We start from the raw sequence: 21,017 nt of genomic DNA on the forward strand, positions 1-21,017 counted from the left end.
AGGTTCCAAGAAATGGCCTGAAATCTGGACCTGGACATGACCGAATTTGGGAAGGGTAAGCGGTAAATTTCTTTACCAGACCAGTAATCGACAATGGTTTTTGCACCGAGGAGCCCCATGTAGATCACAAGTGCGATGTATGAACACAGTTCCTGTGCATTCAAAGGCAACCAAAGGAAACGTTTTCCAGCCTCCGACCGCATTCGCAAGAAGGCGTTTGTGTTCTTCACAATGGTGTCCAGCACAGAGCTTGTGAAGAAGAGCTGAAAGAGCTGCAGAGGGGAATAGATCCTGTCCATTACTAGCTGGGCTCCTGGATTTCGTTTTGGAACAAAATTTGGTAGCGCTGGTACCTCATCCTCCACACTGCAGTCATTCCACCGCTCTCCATCCTCTGACATCACACTTGCTGGCCTTTTGTTCCCCGTACAGAATGAGAACTCCTCTGGTTTGCTTGCTGGGAGTTCTAGCTCTGCGTGGCCTCACAGAACCGCAAGCAGAGGGTGTGGAGGTCTTGGAGGTGGGGGGTGGGAGAACGGCCTCTATGAAAAAGAAAAAAGGAAAGAGGTCTTGGCTCAAGTAAATCATATCGCCCTGACAGGAGACCATTGGACATCAGTGAGTAACAACAATTACCTCGGAGTAACTGCACATTTCATCAGTGACACGTGGAACTGAAGTCTTTGCGCTGACTATATTAAAACTGAGGAGCGTCATTTTGCGGAGGCTTGTAAAGAACAGTTCCTGTCTGTTGCACGTAAGTGGGACATCGAGGGCAAGACGACAACCATTGGGACTGACAGTGCACGCAACATGGTTGCCGCAATTCGACTTACACGCTATGAACACATGAACTGTGTCGCTCACATGGTGCAGAGAAGTGTCACAGTGAGTCTTGCTGACAGCGGCTTTGTAAATGCTTTGGCCAAGGCTCGCAAAGTTGTCGGTCATTTTAAGCACAGCCCAGCAAATGCTGCGGAGCTTCAAGCACAACAAGTCAGCCTGGGAAAGAAGCAAGAGCCATTGATCCAGGATAATCAGGAGCACAAACTCGTTTTGCCGATCGCAGCAGAGTGGGATAAACTGCAGAGGCTGGAGACACTTCTAGAGCCATGCAGGTAAATCAGTCTGTAACTTATCAAATAACATTGCTTTGATTATTTTCTGGAATGAATTAAACCAAGTCAAATATCAATAACATGTATGTATGTAAAAATAATAATGATGATAATAATAATAATAATATGTTGATAACCACTGTTCTAATAATACACTGTCTCTGTGTGCATGTGTGTGTTTGTGTGCGTAGGTATGTAACTGAGCTCCTGGGTGGAGAGGCCTATGTCTCCTGTTCTGTGGTACTACCTTCTCTCTGCCACTTGCGTCTCAAGATGGAAGCCTGTGATGAGGACCCTGCATATGTGGTGAGATTCAAGACCAAGTTCAAGGAGGACCTAGCATCCCGTCAAGAACAGCTCAACAATGCATGGCTCCAGATTGCTACAGTTTTGGATCCTCGTTTCAAAGACTTGAAATGCCTTCCCAAGACAGACAGGGAAAAGGTGTGGACCACACTTGAAGGGATGCTGCAACAAGAACGCAGCCCTGGTAAGTTACACTGGTTTGCTGCGTCCTAAAATATTAATTGCTGGTTTTGGCTTTGAGCTTACTTTAGTAATGTAATGAGACATATGAAAAACTACAAAACACACAGCAGTTCAAATGCTGACTCATATCTTACAAAGGTGCGATTTTATAAAGTTTATTGTCTTGACCATGGTGATCATATGTAGACAGGTTTGCAACCTGGACTTTTATTTTTATTAAAAAAATAAAAATAGAATAAAAAAATGCTGTGACAGCTGAACAGTGCTCTTTGGCCGGTCCGAGTCCTTCAGATGCAGCGCCTGATATAGTTAGCAACAATTTGTTGTTACTTTCATTTTCAAAATAATCAGTGGTGGACTGTAAGGAAGTACATTCATTAAGTATTCTCGTACAAATGTGAAATACTAAGTTTTCTTCGTCTTTTTTTTTTTCTCACAGGACAGCAACACTACAAAAATATGGTATTTTACAACACGATGCATTGTTGTATATTAAACTACCCAACAGTAGGCAACTTTAAATTTAACAATCCTGAACATATTCAGAAGTAAAATGCAACACACACAGTAGTGCAGCAGTAATATTAATGCAAAACCATCCTGACTAATTATTTTTCAGAAAAATACTTTAAATACCTTTACTTTTACTCTCAATACCTTAAGTATATTAGAGTATGCACAATAATGCTTTTAATTAGAGGATAATTCATCCAAAAATGAAAATGCTGTAATCATTTACTCATCCTCAAGTTGCTCCAGGTTTGGAATTTTCATTTTTGGGTGAACTATCCCTTCAACTAAGGTTTTAAATATGACTAGTAGTTTTTCCCCAGTGTGGTATTAGTAGTTACTACAAGTAGTTTACTAAAGTACCTCAACATTTCTTCTACTAATTACTTTGTCATAAACAATTTCTCTTTTCCTTCTTTCGCTAAATCAGAGCAGACCCCTGTACTGCAGGATACAGCTGAATGTGTCAGCGCTGGACAGGTTTTTAATGGTTTTGGGCTGAGCAGGGAGGCTCTGACAGTGCTGCTGGATCTTCTGAGAAGTGCCACAGTCCAGACCCCGGTGTTTCTCTTCTGTCTGGCCAGTGGTGTATCATACAGAGTGGTCTCCAGAGTGTTGGACATGCCTCGGTCCACTGTCCTCCGAGTCACTGAGGAGGTGCTGGCCATTCACCAAGAGATTCACCTCCTGAAGACCCCAGAACACCTGGAGGCAGGGCTGGGCTCAAAACTGATGTTGTTTTTCTGATGTTAAACCTAGGCTATGTTGTAAAAAGTACTTTCAGTAATGTATAGAACAATTTGTTTAATGTGTAAAAAATGTATTTACAGGACAAAAAAAAAACATAGAACAATGTTTTGTAAGCTGCATTAAAAAACTGAACAATGTACATAACAATTACTTCCCTTTTATTCACACATGTGAACGTGCAAAACAAAAATACAAAATGTACAGAAAGTACTCAGGCTCATTTACAAATAAATTACATTACAAAAATGAATAATGTATACAACTTACCATTTCGTTTTTAACTTACGTCACAAAAATAAACTACAGAAATTATGTTGTTTCATTGACAACGTGACAAAAAAAAATAAAAAATCCACTTTTCTCTTCTTCAAAGAAGGGTTAATAAATAATTTATTGTCTCTCCATTCTCTCCCTGCTCTCCTGTGCTCTTCTCTCCTCTGTTTCTCTCTCTGGAGTTTGATGTCTTCCCTGAGTAGCTCCACCAGTGTCATGAATTCTGTCTGATTGCCACCAGAGGTCACCCTTCCATCATATTGACTCTCACACTACACAGACTGTTTCACATTACCTTGCACTACAATTCCCATCAGCCATTGCACTGACGACACACACAGCTGATTGCACTGATCACACACTCTACATAAACCATGGGCATCCTCTTCCTCTTTGCAGAGTATTGTATAGCGTTTATCACTCTCCAAGCGATAGTTACTGTAGTGTTTTGATTCTTGCCCGTGTTTCCTGGATTTACCCTTTGACTTCCCTTTCGGACTCTGTTTGCACCTCTCTTGGACTACTGCTCGTGTACCTGGATTATCTCTCTGCCTTGCTCTGTTGGATATTGTTCGCCGATCGAAGACCCACGCTTGCCCTAGGACTACTCTTTGTCTTGTCCCTGCTATACCTGTTTGCCGTTGTTTGACCCTGCCTGTGATTTGACTATGTTTATTAATAAAAGCTTGCACTTGGATCCACTCGCCTCTCGTCTCATCGGCTCCATTACAACCAACTTCCACTCACCCCCTCACCTCTCCCAGGACACCTGCAATCATAAGGCAGAGCAAATAAACCATGCTTGTTAACAACAACAGCACAATGAATTTCAGTAAAAATCTGTCTATTAACTTGATTACTTTGTATTTTTAAGTCCTTCCCCAGCAGGCTAATTTTCTCCAGAATAGTCATAAAACAAGAGAAAATGGAAACACTTGTGAAAAATATTTAGACAGTGGTGCAGTTTTTGAAAATATGTACAACATATTTAAACATATGTAAAAATTGGTGCAACATTAGAAAATATGACACAGCAGCACATGCACACAAAATACTGAAGTGCTCAGGTTTGGTTAAAACGTGTGGACATATCTTGCATGACAGCACTACAAAAACACAACAAAGGGAAAGATTGCCTTATATACTGGTTGTCTTATTGTTTGTGGGCTTTGTGTTAAAAAAAAACTGGCTTTTAACACTTTCGCTAGGTATTTCAGTAAATGAAAACACAATACTTACATTTCAATGTGAATTCCCCACAGAACTCTCATCCGCCGTGTTCTTGGAATATAATTCCATCGTTATCTGCGCACAAGTGGTTCTGGGATATGGTAGGGTGCGAAGTGTCCATCAGATGTACACTTCGGCCATTTCTCAATATCAAGTACGCAAAGTTCGGACTCCTGAGGACGAGAGGACACAAGTCCGGTAATTCTGCAAATGGAACAGCAGCGTACTTGATAACGCCAGTCAGCTCGCCTAAGTTATCTACACTGTATTACAATACGAAGAAATACGATATCAAACACCACTGAGTGGCTTCCAAACAAGTTTAAGGAGAGAAAAAACTTTTTTCGCTAGGGAATTGGTGGGTGGGTTCGGGAACTCCACCTTTTTTGACGTGCGATTTTTTTTTTTCTTTATCTTTCCCCGGTTCGTTTCTCAGTCAACGGAGGTCAGGCAGGAGAACAACATCTCCAAGTCACTAGCAACATAAATACACTGTGTCGAATAGCTGAGCTGCCACAAATACATCCGCACCTGTACGATCGCTCGCAGAGAGACTGAAGATTCAGAGAAAGCATTTAATTCCTAGAAAGAAATAGCAAAGAAGCTTGGTGTCGACGACCCAGAGTTATGCAAAAAGCGACGTAGAGAAACATCAGATGCAAGTTTTCCAAAGCCATGAAAAGAATGAAATGAAAGAGTAAAGATATAAGGTAGCAAGTGCCAAATACATGTGTTTCAAATAAATGTTACACCATACTGCTGCTGCTGCTGTTCTTTCAATAAGCGAATTTAAAAGGTATACAATAAATGAAATGCCAAAACAACATACAATAATAAACCTGTTTTTATCAAGTTATGACAACTGTTATAAAGGGCTAAAACTTACAATTCACATCTTTACCATCCATAAATAATTCATAATCAACCGATATGCCTCCCTTAGTCACAACGCGAAGGCTGAGGTTCTTTTTACAGATGTTTAATGCACTTATGGACACCGACACCAACACCGTAGAACTAAATAAACAGGATGAATAAAATAAAACAACTAAAAACTCTTTTTCAGTCTTGCAATCTTGCTCAAGCAAACAATAATTCAGTAAAGAAATCACAATAAACACTGTAAAATAACCAAAATATAAAGTTTAACAAATTAAACAATTCAAAAGTTAGTGAAATGAGTGAGTGCTTAAGTACACAAGCGCCATCTAGTGGAAATAGATATCATCAACTTAGATACCCTTTGCGACAGAAAATAGAAACTTTGAGGTAGCAAATACAACCGATGTATAATTACCTCTTGTTTGGATAGGTGTTGTCAGAAGTTTCAGGACCTTTCTCCCGGTGCCCGGCTCAGTCAAGTCCCAACCACCTGGAGCTCGAAAAGGTCTTCTTCAGGTTCACATGACCAGTTACCAGAAATTAATCACTCGGAGACTAGTTAAAAAATTTTACGAATCACCAATACAATGGTTTCGTTTTATTAAAAACAATAACTCATAAGCAAATAACAAAAGTAACAGCAAGTCAAATTCTTCACCACGAAGCGTCGGCCACTAACAGAAATCCTACAAGCATTTACTGTATATAGTCTTGCATATCATTTGCATTAATCTCATCAAAAACCTCCCAGCATTCTTCCATCTTCTGCCAGTGTCCGTGACTGCCTCCTCCCGTGCAGGCAGGAAACGTGACCTTTGTCACACAGGCTACACAAGACAGTGTCAAAAGTTCAAATGGAAGAACTGCAACATTTCTAGATGGCAAGCATACCTACTTCTACCTTCTACTATAAAAATAATTGTAACACCTTTCAAAACATAAGCGAGGCATGTCTAAATCGCAATCTAACACCCCAGCGCAAGTGTGAATAACACTTTACACCACGGTTAACTAGAAGTTCCATTTTGCAACCGTGTTGCAAAATGCATCCCCTTGTCTTTAACTGTTCTTTACAAAGCAGTCAAAACCACAAAGCAATCTACACCTGTAATCTCAAAATAGGATGCATCTTTTTACAGCATCTGACATTTATAATTTTGTAACAGGAGTCTGGAGTTCCATTGTTCCCAATTCACTTGTCAACATTTGTAATTCAAAAGTAAAATCATGCAATTCAATAATTTCATTATTTTCTTATTCATCAATTCTTGTTTCCTCAGCAATCGCACCATTGCCCAGATTTTAGGTGACTCAGTCCCACATATTGCAAAAGAAAGGTATTGAGAGGGATAAACCAGAAAAAGACATTCAAAAAAGTTCATGAGTTGAAGACTCAGTAAATGTGTGTGAAAGTTTGACATGTTTATGTGATTTTTAATATCTTATATGTTTATATCGTTAGTCACGGTGGTGACCCTGTTCAACTGTAGATGCAAGACAGGTGATCAGATTTTCAGCACAAGCACAAACTGTCTGAATTTATTCAGGTAACATTGTTTGCATGTGACTGGCAAATGAAGTCTCCAGAATGAATTAACCTGTTGCAGATTTCAGCAGTGTTGTGACCTTATATATGCCCATATATATAACACACAGCCGCAGAACAACAGCTCTAAATAGTTACATTACAAATTAAAATTAAATTCATTACAATTAGTCAATAACACAAACAGCTTTTGTGGTACAGCTGAAAACACCAGTTATTACTAAAGCCCTGTCCACACGAACACTGTTATTTTCAAAAACGCAGCTTTTTCTATGCGGTTTGGCCGTTCATCCACACGCAAACGCTGCACCAGGTCACTGAAACCGAACATTTCTGAAAACTCCTGTCAGGGTGAAGATTTTCTAAAACTCTGGTTTCAGTGTTATCGTGTAGACAGTGACGTAGGAGCATGCATTGTTGTCTCCGCCTACTGAAAACTTTTTCAGGCTTCTGATTGGCCAACATGGCTTTACGGTTGAGATTATATCGCCACCTGTTGGTTTGGTATGCTCTTGACAGTGCTTCATAGCATGCGTTTGTTTTCATGTGGATGGAGATTTTTTTGAAAACTGAAGAAGGAAAAGCTCGGTTTATAAAAATACCTGTGTACGTGTGGACATGAATCTACACATAAGAATCAGAGAGTAATATTTAGAGCATCTAAAAACGAATTACAAAATAACTTTTTCAATAACATTTAGGCCTCTAAGACGTGTCAAAAGAAAAATTTTTACCCATGAATGAAATATCAACAGTAAACTGTTCTCTATTTCATGCATTAACCATAATAGTAGTTAAAATCATTATTGAACCAAAGCGAGTTCTTGTTCTTCTATGTTAGATTTAATTTCTCTCTGTCTCTCTCTCCCTCTGGATAACTACATATTAAGATGTCAGTTTAGTCGGCCGACATACAGCGCAACTGCGCTCACGGCAACCCGAGTTCGAATCCTGGCTCGTGATCCTTTGCCAATCCCGCTCCCCTCTCTTCACCCAATGCTTTCCTGTCAACTACACACTGTCCTGTCTAAATAAAAGGCATAAAAAGCCCATAAACAAATCTTTGAAGAAAAAAAAGAAGAAAAAAAAAGATGTCAGTTTAATGGTTTCTTACCATTATGTATTAAACTAATTTAAACGGGGTTAAGGTATTATGTTTACACTAGGCTTTTCTCTGCATCGACCTTACTGATTTTACACCAGAATGAGGGTATGTCTGCAGGCTTTGCATTGTACTCCTTTGCGAATTCATCATTGAATTGTGCCATCACATATTTCCAGTATGCTGTGGCCTCTGTGCTGCAGTCTGGATCAATTCGCCAGTCTGAATAGATTTTGCTGTATTCCTTATATGGATGCCATTGATCATTGGTATCAGCACATTTAAAGCTTTGGTCACTGTGCACCGATGATGTACAGATGTCTGTCACTAGTTTTTTAGAATTATTAAGTCTGTAGCGGCCGAGACCTTGTGGTCTGTGGATTGAGACAAAGTGTTTAGTGTGGGTTTGTCCTCCAGCTTCACATGGAGCTTCACAGAATGGACACTGTTTTCCACAGCCATGCACCCGTCTGAACAGCTCATCCTGTGGTTTGATTTGGAGACGATCTATTTTGATTTGAAAGGGAGCTTCTAACCAAGATCTTTTCAGTGATTTATGCATATCCTTCACAGAACATTGAAGGCATTCAGCAATTTTTTTTGGATTTGCATTGTTTAGTGTGCTGATTTTGTCCACTGCATCCTTGGGAATAACAAGCCTTTTTTTAAGTTTCCTGCATATGTCTTGGATGAATCCCTTGATGTCATTTATATTTGGGTCTTGTTCTGCCTCTTCGATTGCCTGGGTAACTTCACTGATGACTTTATTGACAAGCTCTTCCTCTAATTTGACAATTCTGTTCTCTCCTAAAAAGTGCGTTTTCACTTTGTCAGAAATAAAGGCTTTAACAGACCTTTCGTATGACTTAATGAAATGCAAATATGTTTCAAATTTAGATTCAACAAGAAGATTTTTTAAGATTGAAATCTGAAATGTTGTCCTTGTTCCAAATATTGCTGCGTTTTCTCCAGTCACCATCTTGTCTGCCATTTCCATGCCCAAGTTCTCAGAAATATATCGTTCAAAGGCAGGTTCTAGGCATCTTCTCATGAATTCATCAGCTGTATTCTGACATTGGTCTCATTCACGGTAAAGGTCTACGAATTTACGGTGGTATATTTGTTTGGCCTTCTCCAGGGTGGTGCGTGGGTTATTGTCCAGGATGAATTGATCGTGGATCTTTTGAAATTCTCTGCTTGCAAATCCACATATGTGCAGTTTAAGGGACAGTTCAAAGTCTTCCTTCAGCTTAAGATTTTCATGAGCCTTAAGTTTCTCATCAATCATGTTAAGAATCTCCCTGATGTATGTGTCATCATAATCATCCTTACTTTTCCCCTTTGCTCTTACAGATTCCCAACAGTCCACGATAAGGTTGTCTGACATCTCTTGAACGATCTTGATCTGATTTTGATAAATCCACTTGGATACAACATTTTTGTCTTTGTGTGCAATGAAAGGTCCATAGCCCTGATTGCTTAAATCCTTCACTTCGTCTAAGCTTTGAGCCATGAAACTTCCTCTAGATTTAAGATTTTTCGTCAAATGATAATAAACCTTTGTCTTGATATCTTGTGATTGAAACCCTGTGTCTGACAACGTCCTGACAGTCTCCTGCCACATATTCTCAAATGCTTCATCTAGCATGGAGTCTGACATATTTGTTTTTTTCTCACGACAGTCTTTCAGCAAGTTTAGCACTTTTTTCTCCATCGTATCCATGTATGTCTTTTTGATTCCTTCCACCTTGATCATTCCATTTCGACGTGAAACAGCATCATCCAGTTTTCTAATGATGGAATTCAAAAGCTCTGTCTTCAAAGACTTGGCAGAATTTATAAAGTCTTGTCGGTAACTTTCCACAAGTTCAACATGACCTTCTCCTTGTTTGTAGTATGATTTGATCTTGTTAATAATTTCATCTTCTCCTTTTGAAAGCTCATCATCTGCGTTTTGTAGTAAATTACTGCGGACTTCTTCAATGGTACCCTTCTCTGAGTTTTCAAATTTTCCATAGTTCAAGATGTTCATTTTAGCTTCTGATGCCGAAGTGTGCATTTGCTTTCTCAGTGTCCAGTCCCATTTGTTGTACTCTGTGCACAATTTGATGTATGCATCAGCCACCAGGCTATTTCTGAAGCTAAAGATGAATTTCTCAAATTTCACAGCAGTCCACAAGTCTTTGGTCCATTTAAGAAATGCACTGATGTTGCTGGGGTTGTAACCTCTGAAGACCTCCATTATGCGTTTTCTGAGAGTATACACAGACTCACTATAGCCAATACTTACTGGTGCCATTGGGGGGGTTCCATGCCACAATCCAGGGATGTAGTAGTCACCTGTCTTAGTGTCATAGTTCATCACATCTGTAAATTTCTTGAACTCCAATTTGTTCTCCATTTTGGCTGCAGCTTGTGTCATTTCATCCAGTTGTTCCAACAGAAATTTACGGTCTCTGATGTTTGAATCATGAGCGGAGACATCAGCAACATTCTGGTGTACAAACAAACACGTGTGTTTCTTACCCATTTCCTTCATCCTGAGGAAGGCATGAACAATGATCTGTAAAATGTCTTTCATCTCTGTGGAGTTTTCCATGGCGATGTTGACAATTGTTACATCACTCAGTCCAACAACAATGGTTGCCAACTCATTGTCATGTGCATGGCTGTTGTCCAGTTGAGCAAGCTCAGGGGATTTTAGTCCCTCAGTGTCAATTATGATTATATAATCACTGTTGAGTTCTGCGTTACACTCTTCTGTTACTTTGATAAGCTGCATAAAGGCTCCCCTGGTGCACCTTCCACTGCCTACTGCAAACTGAACTCCAAACATAGTGTTCAGCAACGTTGACTTTCCTGAACTCTGGACGCCCAAAACAGTGACAACCATAATCTTGTTTTTTGGTTTCACTAGTGTGTTTAATTCAGAAAACACACTAGAAATCCACTTTACAGGAATATTTGAAGAATCTCCATCCATAAGTTCAAGTGAATATCCCTCCAGCAGTAGATGAGCACAGAGTCTAGGTAAATGTTCCAGTTGTTTTCGGTAAAGTGCATCTTCTTCTGGGAGCGAGACTGCAGCCTCGTAAAGCTGGCTCATCTCTCGAATGAAGTGCTCCACTCCCAAAGAACTGTTGGAAATCTTTTTATCAAGCTCAGCAATTTCCATCTTGTTCCTACAAACATCTAGACATTTCTGTTTGTATAGTTCCCTGAGTAGAGGCAGTACTGCATGTGAGCGATTCTCCAAATTGATTTTCAACCATTTTAAGAAGTAGGCCCTTTCTAGTGTTGATTTTGATAAAGCATCGATAAAGCAGCTCATAGTAGCTGACATGTTTATTCTGTTTTGCTCTTTTCTGAGTTCCTTTTGCTGTTCCTGAAGATCATTCTTGTAGTCTTCAATTTTTGTATCCCCTACTTCCTTCAGTCGGCATTCCTCCTTCTCTAACTTGGCCAGTTTCATCAGGATTTCTCCTTGCAATGGCAGCTCTTTCGTTTTGAACTGAACTATATCATTAATATTTGATGTAATTCCATCTGCACTTGCTTTGGCACGCTGACATACTTCAGCATCCTCATCCACAAAGATTCCTAGATTCCGTGCAATCTCAGCTAAACGAACAACTGACATTTTGTGATTGTTGTTCTCAATTGCATCTTGCAACTTGTTTTGAATTTTGTCAACAAAGTCTGCATCATTTTGCTTAGCTTTAAAGATGAAATTGCCTTTCTTTAGATTGAGCTTCCTGGCTGTAGCTTTTATGCTCTCATTGTTAGTGTTCCCCACAAAAAATAACTGAGGTGTAGATTTCTGACTCTGGATTGAAAAGAACTCTGATTCTGAAAGTTGAGATTCAAAGAACACGAACACAGCAGCTGAAGCCTTACAAAGGAAAGCGTACTGTGTTTTAAAGTCCCGAATGTCACCTCTCAAGTTTGCAACCGCTACAGGTTCAGGAAAGACGTCAATGTTCTTGTTTCCACATGGAAGATACCAGGCCATCTCAACCAAGCCATCTGATATTTTCTTGTTGATGTTTCCACAATCCATGTTGAAGTGCACAAAGGTATCAGTGTACTGTTGTGGATTGCTGAGCAACTTATTCAGAATTTCTGATTTGGATATGTTGCACCTACCAAGTCTCACAAAAGACACTAATGGTAGGTCTGACAGAGCAATCCTTTCCTCCACAAATCTACTTGAATCTGATAAGGAGTGTGGTCTGTATTTTTTCACAATATCTCTCATTGCCCAAAGCATAAGAGTGATTTGATTTTTATCCCTGTTTGGAAGCAGCAGAGGGACAGCAAACTGGCACATGGACATTTTCACTGTCATTTCCTGCTGAAGAAAACTGTCAGAACAAAGAAATACAGCAGTCAAAATGTCTAAAGGATTTACTGACAGGGAACAATTTGATTCAGCAGTATCCTGTTCATCATCCCACTCTTCTTCTGAATCTTCTGCCCCGTCTGATGAGGTACACTTAACATTCCTTGCTGTCCTTTGTAGCATCATCAGTCTCTTTAAGAAGGACCATGGCAGATCTGAAAGGGACTGGATTGGCACATCTGTAATACTGTTCTTGCTGATCTGCAGAACAGTGTGGAGAGTGAGCTTTTTATCATAGTATTCGGCCAAACCAAGGTTTTCCAGGAGTGTCTTCATAACGTTCCCTGTAAATAAGAACAAAAATGATTTACATTTGCTGCACCTTATGAAAGAAAAATATATGGGAATATACAGGAAAATATAATGCAATATATTAGAGGTCCCCAACCAACGGGTCGTGACCCACTACTGAGCCGTGGAAGAATTGCTACCGGGTTGCAAGAACGCTCTCGGAAAAAATGCATATAGATGCGAAGCTCTGTTATTTATAGCACGTTAATGATTGATCTAATTACTCTGTATTTCATGTTAACCCTGTAAGGCCCACAGTTGTAATATTACAACATCAGTTTTAGCTCCACTAAAATAAACCTGTACTTGTTTTTTAGCCTTTTAAGGGGTCATATAATGCTACATGCACTTTTACAAGTTGTTTGAACTGAAATGTGTGTTGGCAGTGTGTGTACACAACCACCCTATAATGATAAAAATCCACCCAGTGGTTTTTTTGTAATCTCCTTAAATGTTTTCCCCTTTCTCAAATCGAGCCGTCTGTCTGTGTGACGTCACATGTACGAAGGCCACTCACGATAGTTTGATTGACAGCAGCATTTTAGCACAGACTGCACTGGTGTCTTACCTCAGACCCGCCCTGAGTGAGCTGTCATCAGCTGTTTCACCGCCGGAGCAGATGTAGATAAGAATTACACCTACGCGATTGAGCTGTTTTGTTGTTGTTGTTTTGAAGGGAATGCGCCCTCGATCTACCTAAATGCGTCTATGTTTGCGCGAATCATTCGTGATCCAACTTCACCTACAGAAGAAGTGAGTACAAGGTTTTTTAAAGGGGTCATATGATGCGATTTCAAGTTTTCCTTTTTCTTTGGAGCGTTACAAGCTGATGGTGCATAGATAAGATCCTTGAAGTTGCAAAGACTAAAGTCTCAAAACCAAAGAGATATTCTTTATCAAAGTTAAGACTCTGCCATGCCCCCCTAAAACGGCTCGTTCAAACACGCCCCCACACGTCTATGTCACGATGTGGAAATATTTGCATAATGCCGCCCAAATGTTCAAGCAAAGAAAGAAGGCGTGGTTTCAGTATCCGCAGTAGTGTTGATGCAGCCATGTCAGGGAGACACTGTGCGTTTCTATTTGAAAGCAAAAGCACTTTATTAGTAGTTGCATTTAGGAATCATTAAGATTACTTACAACAGAACAGCAACGCATTTTATGGACAACAGTTTCGTGAACCTAGGAGAGGAGGTAATTCTGACTTTGCTATGACAATCTGGCGCTTCTGAATCAGTGACTGTATGTTTTGTTATTAGTTTAAGTATTTGCTATTGACTGTTCAAATGCGGAAATTTGCACATCATGTGTGCGCACGCGCAAGTGTGTGTGTGTGTGTGTGAGTGAGAGAGAGTCAAAGCGCAGCATCGTTTGTGTGAGAGAGGGAGAAACGGTCACACAACCGCGGCTTGTGTGCAAACATATACGAGCTTCATCACTGTGTCTGTCACGTGACTCTGTTCCCCTCTCGGGCTTGGAATGATGGTAAAACTAAGGACATTATTAACTGTCTTTACTATAATTTTGAAAGCTAAAGCTGGCGATTATGGAAAGGGGCGTTACATTTCCGACGCAGCTTGTGGTGTTCGGCCAATCACAATGCACTGTGCCAGTTGGCCAATCAGAGCAGACTGCGCTTGTCAGAAGGAGGGACTTCGTAGAAAACGAAGCGTTTGAGAGAGGCGGGGCATAGAGGACCTACAATAATGTATAGTATTTGAAAAATTATGTGTTTTTTGAACAATAAAACGTCAACATGTTCTGTTACACCAAATACACAAAATAATGATCTTTAAAAAAGCATCATATGACCCCTTTAAATGAATCTTTGCAAATGGCCTTTCCTAATAATGTGCTAATTAGCAAGTTTCACGATGAATGCAGCTAAAGTAAAAAATCCCTCAGGGAGCGGCTCAGAAGAGAGGGGCGGAGTCAGCAGAGCTCATTAACATTTAAAGGAGAATGACACAATACCTGTAACATGGCTGACGAGACGTGAGACATGCGGATCCATTCGCAAGCTTTTATTAGGCAGAGACGTGGTCGTACAGGCAGGGTCGAAACAATGGCAAACAGGCATGGCAGGGACAAGACAAAGAGCAATCCTAGAGCAAGCAAAGGTCGACGATCGGCGAACAGTGTCCTGAGGGCAAGGCAGAGAGATAATCCAGGGAACGCGGGCTAGAAATCAACACGGGAAACCAGGCAGGGAAAACTATCCAGGGCTTTGTAGAGTAGCTACTACTAGGAGAGCGGTAAATGCATACAATACTCGGCAGTGTGGCAGAGAAGGTCCAGGGTTTAAATAAGGTGTGTGATCAGTGTGTGCGTGGGATCAGGTGTGCGTGTGATTAGTGCCTGCAGCTGTGTGCTCAATTAGTGCAATGGATGATGGGAAATTGAGTCCAGTGTGCTGTGTGCTGTGAGAGTCCATGTGGTGTGTGGTGACCTCTAGTGGTGAATGAATGGGAGTGCAGACCAGATTCGTGACAATACCGCTTGCTCTGACAAGAGCTGTTTTTGACGGGGTAAAAAAGGTGTTTTTTACACTATAGAAATTTTAACCAAACTATGTTACAGACTTTTCATTAAGTCTCTAAAGAATAATATCAACTTGTGGAAAATGGGCATTATATGACCCCTTTAAAGGTGCAATAGGTGATAGTCTTCAGAAACATTTTTTGTTATTCTGGTTGAAAGTCTCTTCACATCCTGATAGCAATCATTAAGTTAAGTGGTCTAAATGTATTTATCTGTATTTATATATTCTGTGGAAGGTGTAGGACCAAGAAATGTTTGTCCAATCAAAATGCTCGGTCCGAGCGTTTTAATGGTCTTTCCTACCTGCCTGTCAACATATGTATTTGCATACCTCTGCGCACCCTGTTCACGCAGACAGGATCCGTCATGAGCATTCACGCACGCTTTGCAGACAGAGCCAGAATGGCAGGCAAACATCAACAACCGGACTCTTCCTTCCTGGTATTGTAGTACTTTCACTAACTGTGCTGTAAAGTTTTCTCACCGGTGAATGACACATGATGTAGCCCAGCGCTGTTCCCAGTTCCAGCCCTCTGCACATTTTGCATGTCTTGTTTAGTTAACACACTCGGTTCAGATAACCAGCTTGATAGAAGAGAGCTACGTGCATGAACTGTTTTCCGAATTGATATGATCCCTACACAGTGTTCTTTGCGCCCTACTCCCTGAGCAGGGAAATCCGCTGAAGTTTACTTCACTTCGGAACATTCACTCACGGACTTCACACACAGACGAAACTTACTAGAGAAGTGTGAAGTGTGACATGATATACCTCTGTAAATAAATACTGTTTAAATTAACGTCTCGCACACTTTAATGCCCTTTGTATGGAACATATACATTCGCTTTCAGTGCTATCAGGCTAAAGTTAGCATTTTCCAAGATCTTCTACTGCACCTTCAAACAGTTGAGAAGACTGGAACAAAAAGAATTGATTTCCATCTACTGCTTAATTGTTACCTGTTGACAACCAATGCAATACTTCATTTCAACACTCAAGTACTTTTTTTTTCTAGTTTCACTTGGATGGGATAAATACAGAGCACAAATTCTGAGAATAGGTTACCATACTTGGCCACGTCATGTAACTTCTCACTTATACCTAACCGATATTTACAAGTGTCATTCCAGCTTACACACAGGATCTACTGAGTTAAACATTCTGTAAAATTAGAAGTTGATTTTGATGCAAGTTGCATCTTTTGTGACAATTACTCTAAAAAATTGTGGTTCATTTGTTTTATTCTTAAGACAATTTTGGCAAAGTCATGTGGTCCCTGTATCAAGGTTGTGCCAGTTATTTCACATAGACAAGAAAAACATTTGTTCCAATTGTACCCATGTCAGGTACAGTTTAAAAAACAACCTTTAATGCTGCCTTAAAATAAAAAAAAAAATTGTGGAATGGTGTCTTTTTATTTCAGTTCTTCATTTTATTTTTATTTTAAACTAAGAATTAAAAAGAATCGGATGTTAACAGATTAGAGCATTCACACCATACGCAGAGGCGGCGCAGCAGCGTGTAGCAGAGCAGAAGCGGCAGTGCTGCGATCATTTTGGCACTGGGTCTATTTTTGCTGCACCACTCACGCTGAATTAAAGTCACAGAGTGAATTGTTCTTTATTTAAAATTGACCTGATTAACATGAAAAATAACACATTTCACCATAAAATCATGTACAGTGAGGAAAATAAGTATTTGAACACCCTGCTATTTTGCAAGTTCTCCCACTTAGAAATCATGGAGGGGTCTGAAATTGTCATCGTAGGTGCATGTCCACTGTGAGAGACATAATCTAAAAAAAAATCCAGAAATCACAATGTATGATTTTTAACTATTTATTTGTATGATACAGCTGCAAATAAGTATTTGAACACCTGTCTATCAGCTAGAATTCTGACCCTCAAAGACCTGTTAGTCTGCCTTTAAAATGTCCACCTCCACTCCATTTATTATCCTAAATTAGATGCACCTGTTTGAGGTCGTTAGCTGCATAAAGACACCTGTCCACCCCATACAATCAGTAAGAATCCAACTACTAACATGGCCAAGACCAAAGAGCTGTCCAAAGACACTAGAGACAAAATTGTACACCTCCACAAGGCTGGAAAGGGCTACGGGGAAATTGCCAAGCAGCTTGGTGAAAAAAGGTCCACTGTTGGAGCAATCATTAGAAAATGGAAGAAGCTAAACATGACTGTCAATCTCCCTCGGACTGGGGCTCCATGCAAGATCTCACCTCGTGGGGTCTCAATGATCCTAAGAAAGGTGAGAAATCAGCCCAGAACTACACGGGAGGAGCTGGTCAATGACCTGAAAAGAGCTGGGACCACCGTTTCCAAGGTTACTGTTGGTAATACACTAAGACGTCATGGTTTGAAATCATGCATGGCACGGAAGGTTCCCCTGCTTAAACCAGCACATGTCCAGGCCCGACTTAAGTTTGCCAATGACCATTTGGATGATCCAGAGGAGTCATGGGAGAAAGTCATGTGGTCAGATGAGACCAAAATAGAACTTTTTGGTCATAATTCCACTAAACGTGTTTGGAGGAAGAAGAATGATGAGTACCATCCCAAGAACACCATCCCTACTGTGTGGGGTGGTAGCATCATCTTTGGGGTGTTTTTCTGCACATGGGACAGGCGACTGCACTGTATTAAGGAGAGGATGACCGGGGCCATGTATTGCGAGATTTTGGGAACAACCTCCTTCCCTCAGTTAGAGCATTGAAGATGGGTCGAGGCTGGGTCTTCCAACATGACAATGACCCGAAGCACACAGCCAGGATAACCAAGGAGTGGCTCTGTAAGAAGCATATCAAGGTTCTGGCGTGGCCTAGCCAGTCTCCAGACCTAAACCCAATAGAGAATCTTTGGAGGGAGCTCAAACTCCGTGTTTCTCAGCGACAGGCCAGAAACCTGACTGATCTAGAGAAGATCTGTGTGGAGGAGTGGGCCAAAATCCCTCCTGCAGTGTGTGCAAACCTGGTGAAAAACTACAGGAAACGTTTGACCTCTGTAATTGCAAACAAAGGCTACTGTACCAAATATTAACATTGATTTTCTCAGGTGTTCAAATACTTATTTGCAGCTGTATCATACAAATAAATAGTTAAAAAAATCATACATTGTGATTTCTGGATTTTTTTTTTTAGATTATGTCTCTCACAGTGGACATGCACCTACGATGACAATTTCAGACCCCTCCATGATTTTTAAGTGGGAGAACTTGCAAAATAGCAGGGTGTTCAAATACTTATTTTCCTCACTGTAAGTGATTCACCATATGAAAAAATAAAATACACGAAAACATATCACTGAGAGGAGTTTTTGCGCAAACTTCAAAGTCCTGTTTAAATGATTAAAACTAGAGGCAATTATTAACTTTAAAATTACTTTTTTTATCATGTAAACTAATTATATAGCATGTTATTTGCATATGTGTGTGGGACAGAGGGGGAACGGTCGCATTGCAGCTGAGTGCTGCCCATATCATAAATCAAAGCAGTTGTCAGAACAGAACACCTGAAAAACATGATCACATAAAACGATACCTGTCTGTATATGCAGTACACAAGCCACGGTTCAGATGTGTGCAACAAACGGTGCCAGTGTGAAAACATAATGGGCGCATGCTGCTCCCACTCTGCATACACACAGCTTCTGCGCTGCCTCTGCTCTGCTTGTGCGTCCAGTGTGAAACCATGATATTACACTGTTTTCATTAACTTACAATGGTAAAGAGTACATTTCTTTCTTTGCGGCAAGTATGCCAAACTACACAAGCTGAGCTCTACCTGTTCGCCATCATTATCGTACTAACCCTAACTGGTTCCTTTCATTCACGAACTACATTTACTAGTTCGTTCAACTTATTCACGAATGAGAAGATCTCTCTCTCTCTTTCAGATTCAAAAGCAACTCAATCAGTGAAGGGCTTATTCATTCACTACATTTAACACATCACATGCTCCGTCTCATCTCATACTCGAAGGCTATTGGCTTTAGGTTTAGTCATTCTTTGACAGGATGAAACCGTCCACAGAGCTACCGGTTCACATGCGCTGCTAATAGTGCCACTCTGCTCTGGAAGCTGAGATTTCAGTGAATGAGAAATTTAAGTCAATGGATCATGTGAATGAGAACAATTTGTTCACCTAAAAGATTTTTTCAAAAAGAACGATTTGTTCAAGAATGTAACATCACTAGAATAAAGCCACATCGGATCACGCTGTTCTTCTGTGGTAAATCTGGCTTATTTCTTACAGTGTTTCTTCTTTCAAAAATGGTGAAAATTAGTTGAATCTTGCAGTTTTGTTCATCGAGATGTGGGCATTTACATTTTCACCTGGCTCACATGTATGATTACCGTATAAATAGGCTGCGCTGTGTGTGGGTGTAACCACTTTACATATAACATTACTTTAACCTGACTTACACATAACGCTCGAACATTTCTATTATTCAAATCCATTAAAGGATTGTTAGGCTGCATTAATTAGGTCATCCAGAATGGGGAACACTTCCCATAAAACCTGATGCATTATTGACAAACTATTTTCCTGTCTGACACGGTAAAGATGCTTTGACACAATGTGTGTTGTTTAAAGCACTATATAAATAAAGGTGACATATAATGAGCTCAGATGATCAAGACTGTACCTCACATTGATTTTTATACGGGTTACCTTATGAGAAAATATTTGTTTTCTATATGAATTACTTCATTAGAAGTAGGCACTTAAAGCTTTCTATAGACATTTTGTCATGTCTGTGTGTCAAGTATTGGCTGAATTTTGGATCAGTTTTGTCATGAATTTCAGAAAAAAAGTTCACAGAGACGGCAGAAAGCACCTCCTATTTGTTTTCTTTATTTTACAAATGCACAACATTTTGTTGTTACTGTGAGTGTATACAAACAAGAGCAGACCTTCTACAGTTTCAATTAATATATTACTCTTATTTGTACAATCAAAAATGGAGTAATTTAAGTTCTTTCTGCTCATATCAGGAAAAAATGTAAGCGATCACACTGGCATCTCTGCTGACCCAAGAGGGTTAATGTTCAAGGGAGAGAATGAAGGGAAATTCTTACCCCTAAAAATAGACTTTGTTCGGTATCTTCAGATTAGAGAACCATCCTTTCAATGTTGAAGAGGACACTACTATGCATGAATGGAGTATATGAAGCATACACAACTTCACAAATTCACATTGTTTTAACTGTCCCTGCGCTGTTTGGAAGGGAAACATTTTCTAATTATTTCAAAACCATAATTGTTAGTCTTGTCTTGTCTTCTGTTCGCCTGTCTTTTAAGGACTTTGTCGTCTTGTTCCCTGTGCTGCCTTGTTTGTTTGTTTTTTTCAATTTCACCAAAAATGTGTGTATTTCTTTCTCTTTTTAAAAAACAAAATTCAAAATAAATATAGTATACAGGTAATTTATGAAGAATTTAGGGGGAAAAGTGAAGGCAAAAGTTATGTACTTGTAGGTAATGATTAATTTGTTTTGTTTTTTAAATCTATATTTAACCTGGTTCAGTGAGAACTATGTTGGTAAGTAAATTAGAAATGCTGTTACAGGCAGGAATGGCTGTTCTAAATTGACACCGATTCAATCAAAACTTTGTCCATATTTCTTCCACAAATCACACAGCCCGAAATGATTTCACAGTCTAAAAATAGATAGGCCTAATGTTTAATGAGCCATGCATATATATTCATACAAAAGTTCAAAAAAAAAAAGTATACTTACTCTGCACATGGAACACTCTTCCAGTTTCCGTAAGGTATGAGGATCACACCTGCTCTCCTCTCTCTTTTATCTCAGTGGACTGTACCAAACAACAGAGGGGAGAATTATCTTGGTTGGATAAAAAA

General features: G+C 39.9%; 1 protein-coding gene and 1 pseudogene across 1 annotated transcript; one reads left to right on the forward strand and one right to left on the reverse strand.

Moving 5' to 3' along the window:
* Positions 1 to 433: 433 nt before the first annotated feature.
* Positions 434 to 2,864, forward strand: LOC131537288 (uncharacterized). Its single transcript, XM_058770594.1, has 4 exons — positions 434 to 579; positions 681 to 1,118; positions 1,310 to 1,608; positions 2,548 to 2,864. Exons 1-4 carry the CDS (start codon positions 434 to 436, stop codon positions 2,862 to 2,864), a joined length of 1,200 nt encoding a protein of 399 aa, XP_058626577.1.
* Positions 2,865 to 7,110: 4,246 nt separating this feature from the next.
* Positions 7,111 to 12,578, reverse strand: LOC131538137 (up-regulator of cell proliferation-like; annotated as a pseudogene).
* Positions 12,579 to 21,017: the final 8,439 nt, after the last annotated feature.

This window comes from Onychostoma macrolepis, chromosome 03 (assembly GCF_012432095.1).
Source record: "Onychostoma macrolepis isolate SWU-2019 chromosome 03, ASM1243209v1, whole genome shotgun sequence".
NCBI classification, from domain to species: Eukaryota; Metazoa; Chordata; class Actinopteri; order Cypriniformes; family Cyprinidae; genus Onychostoma; species Onychostoma macrolepis.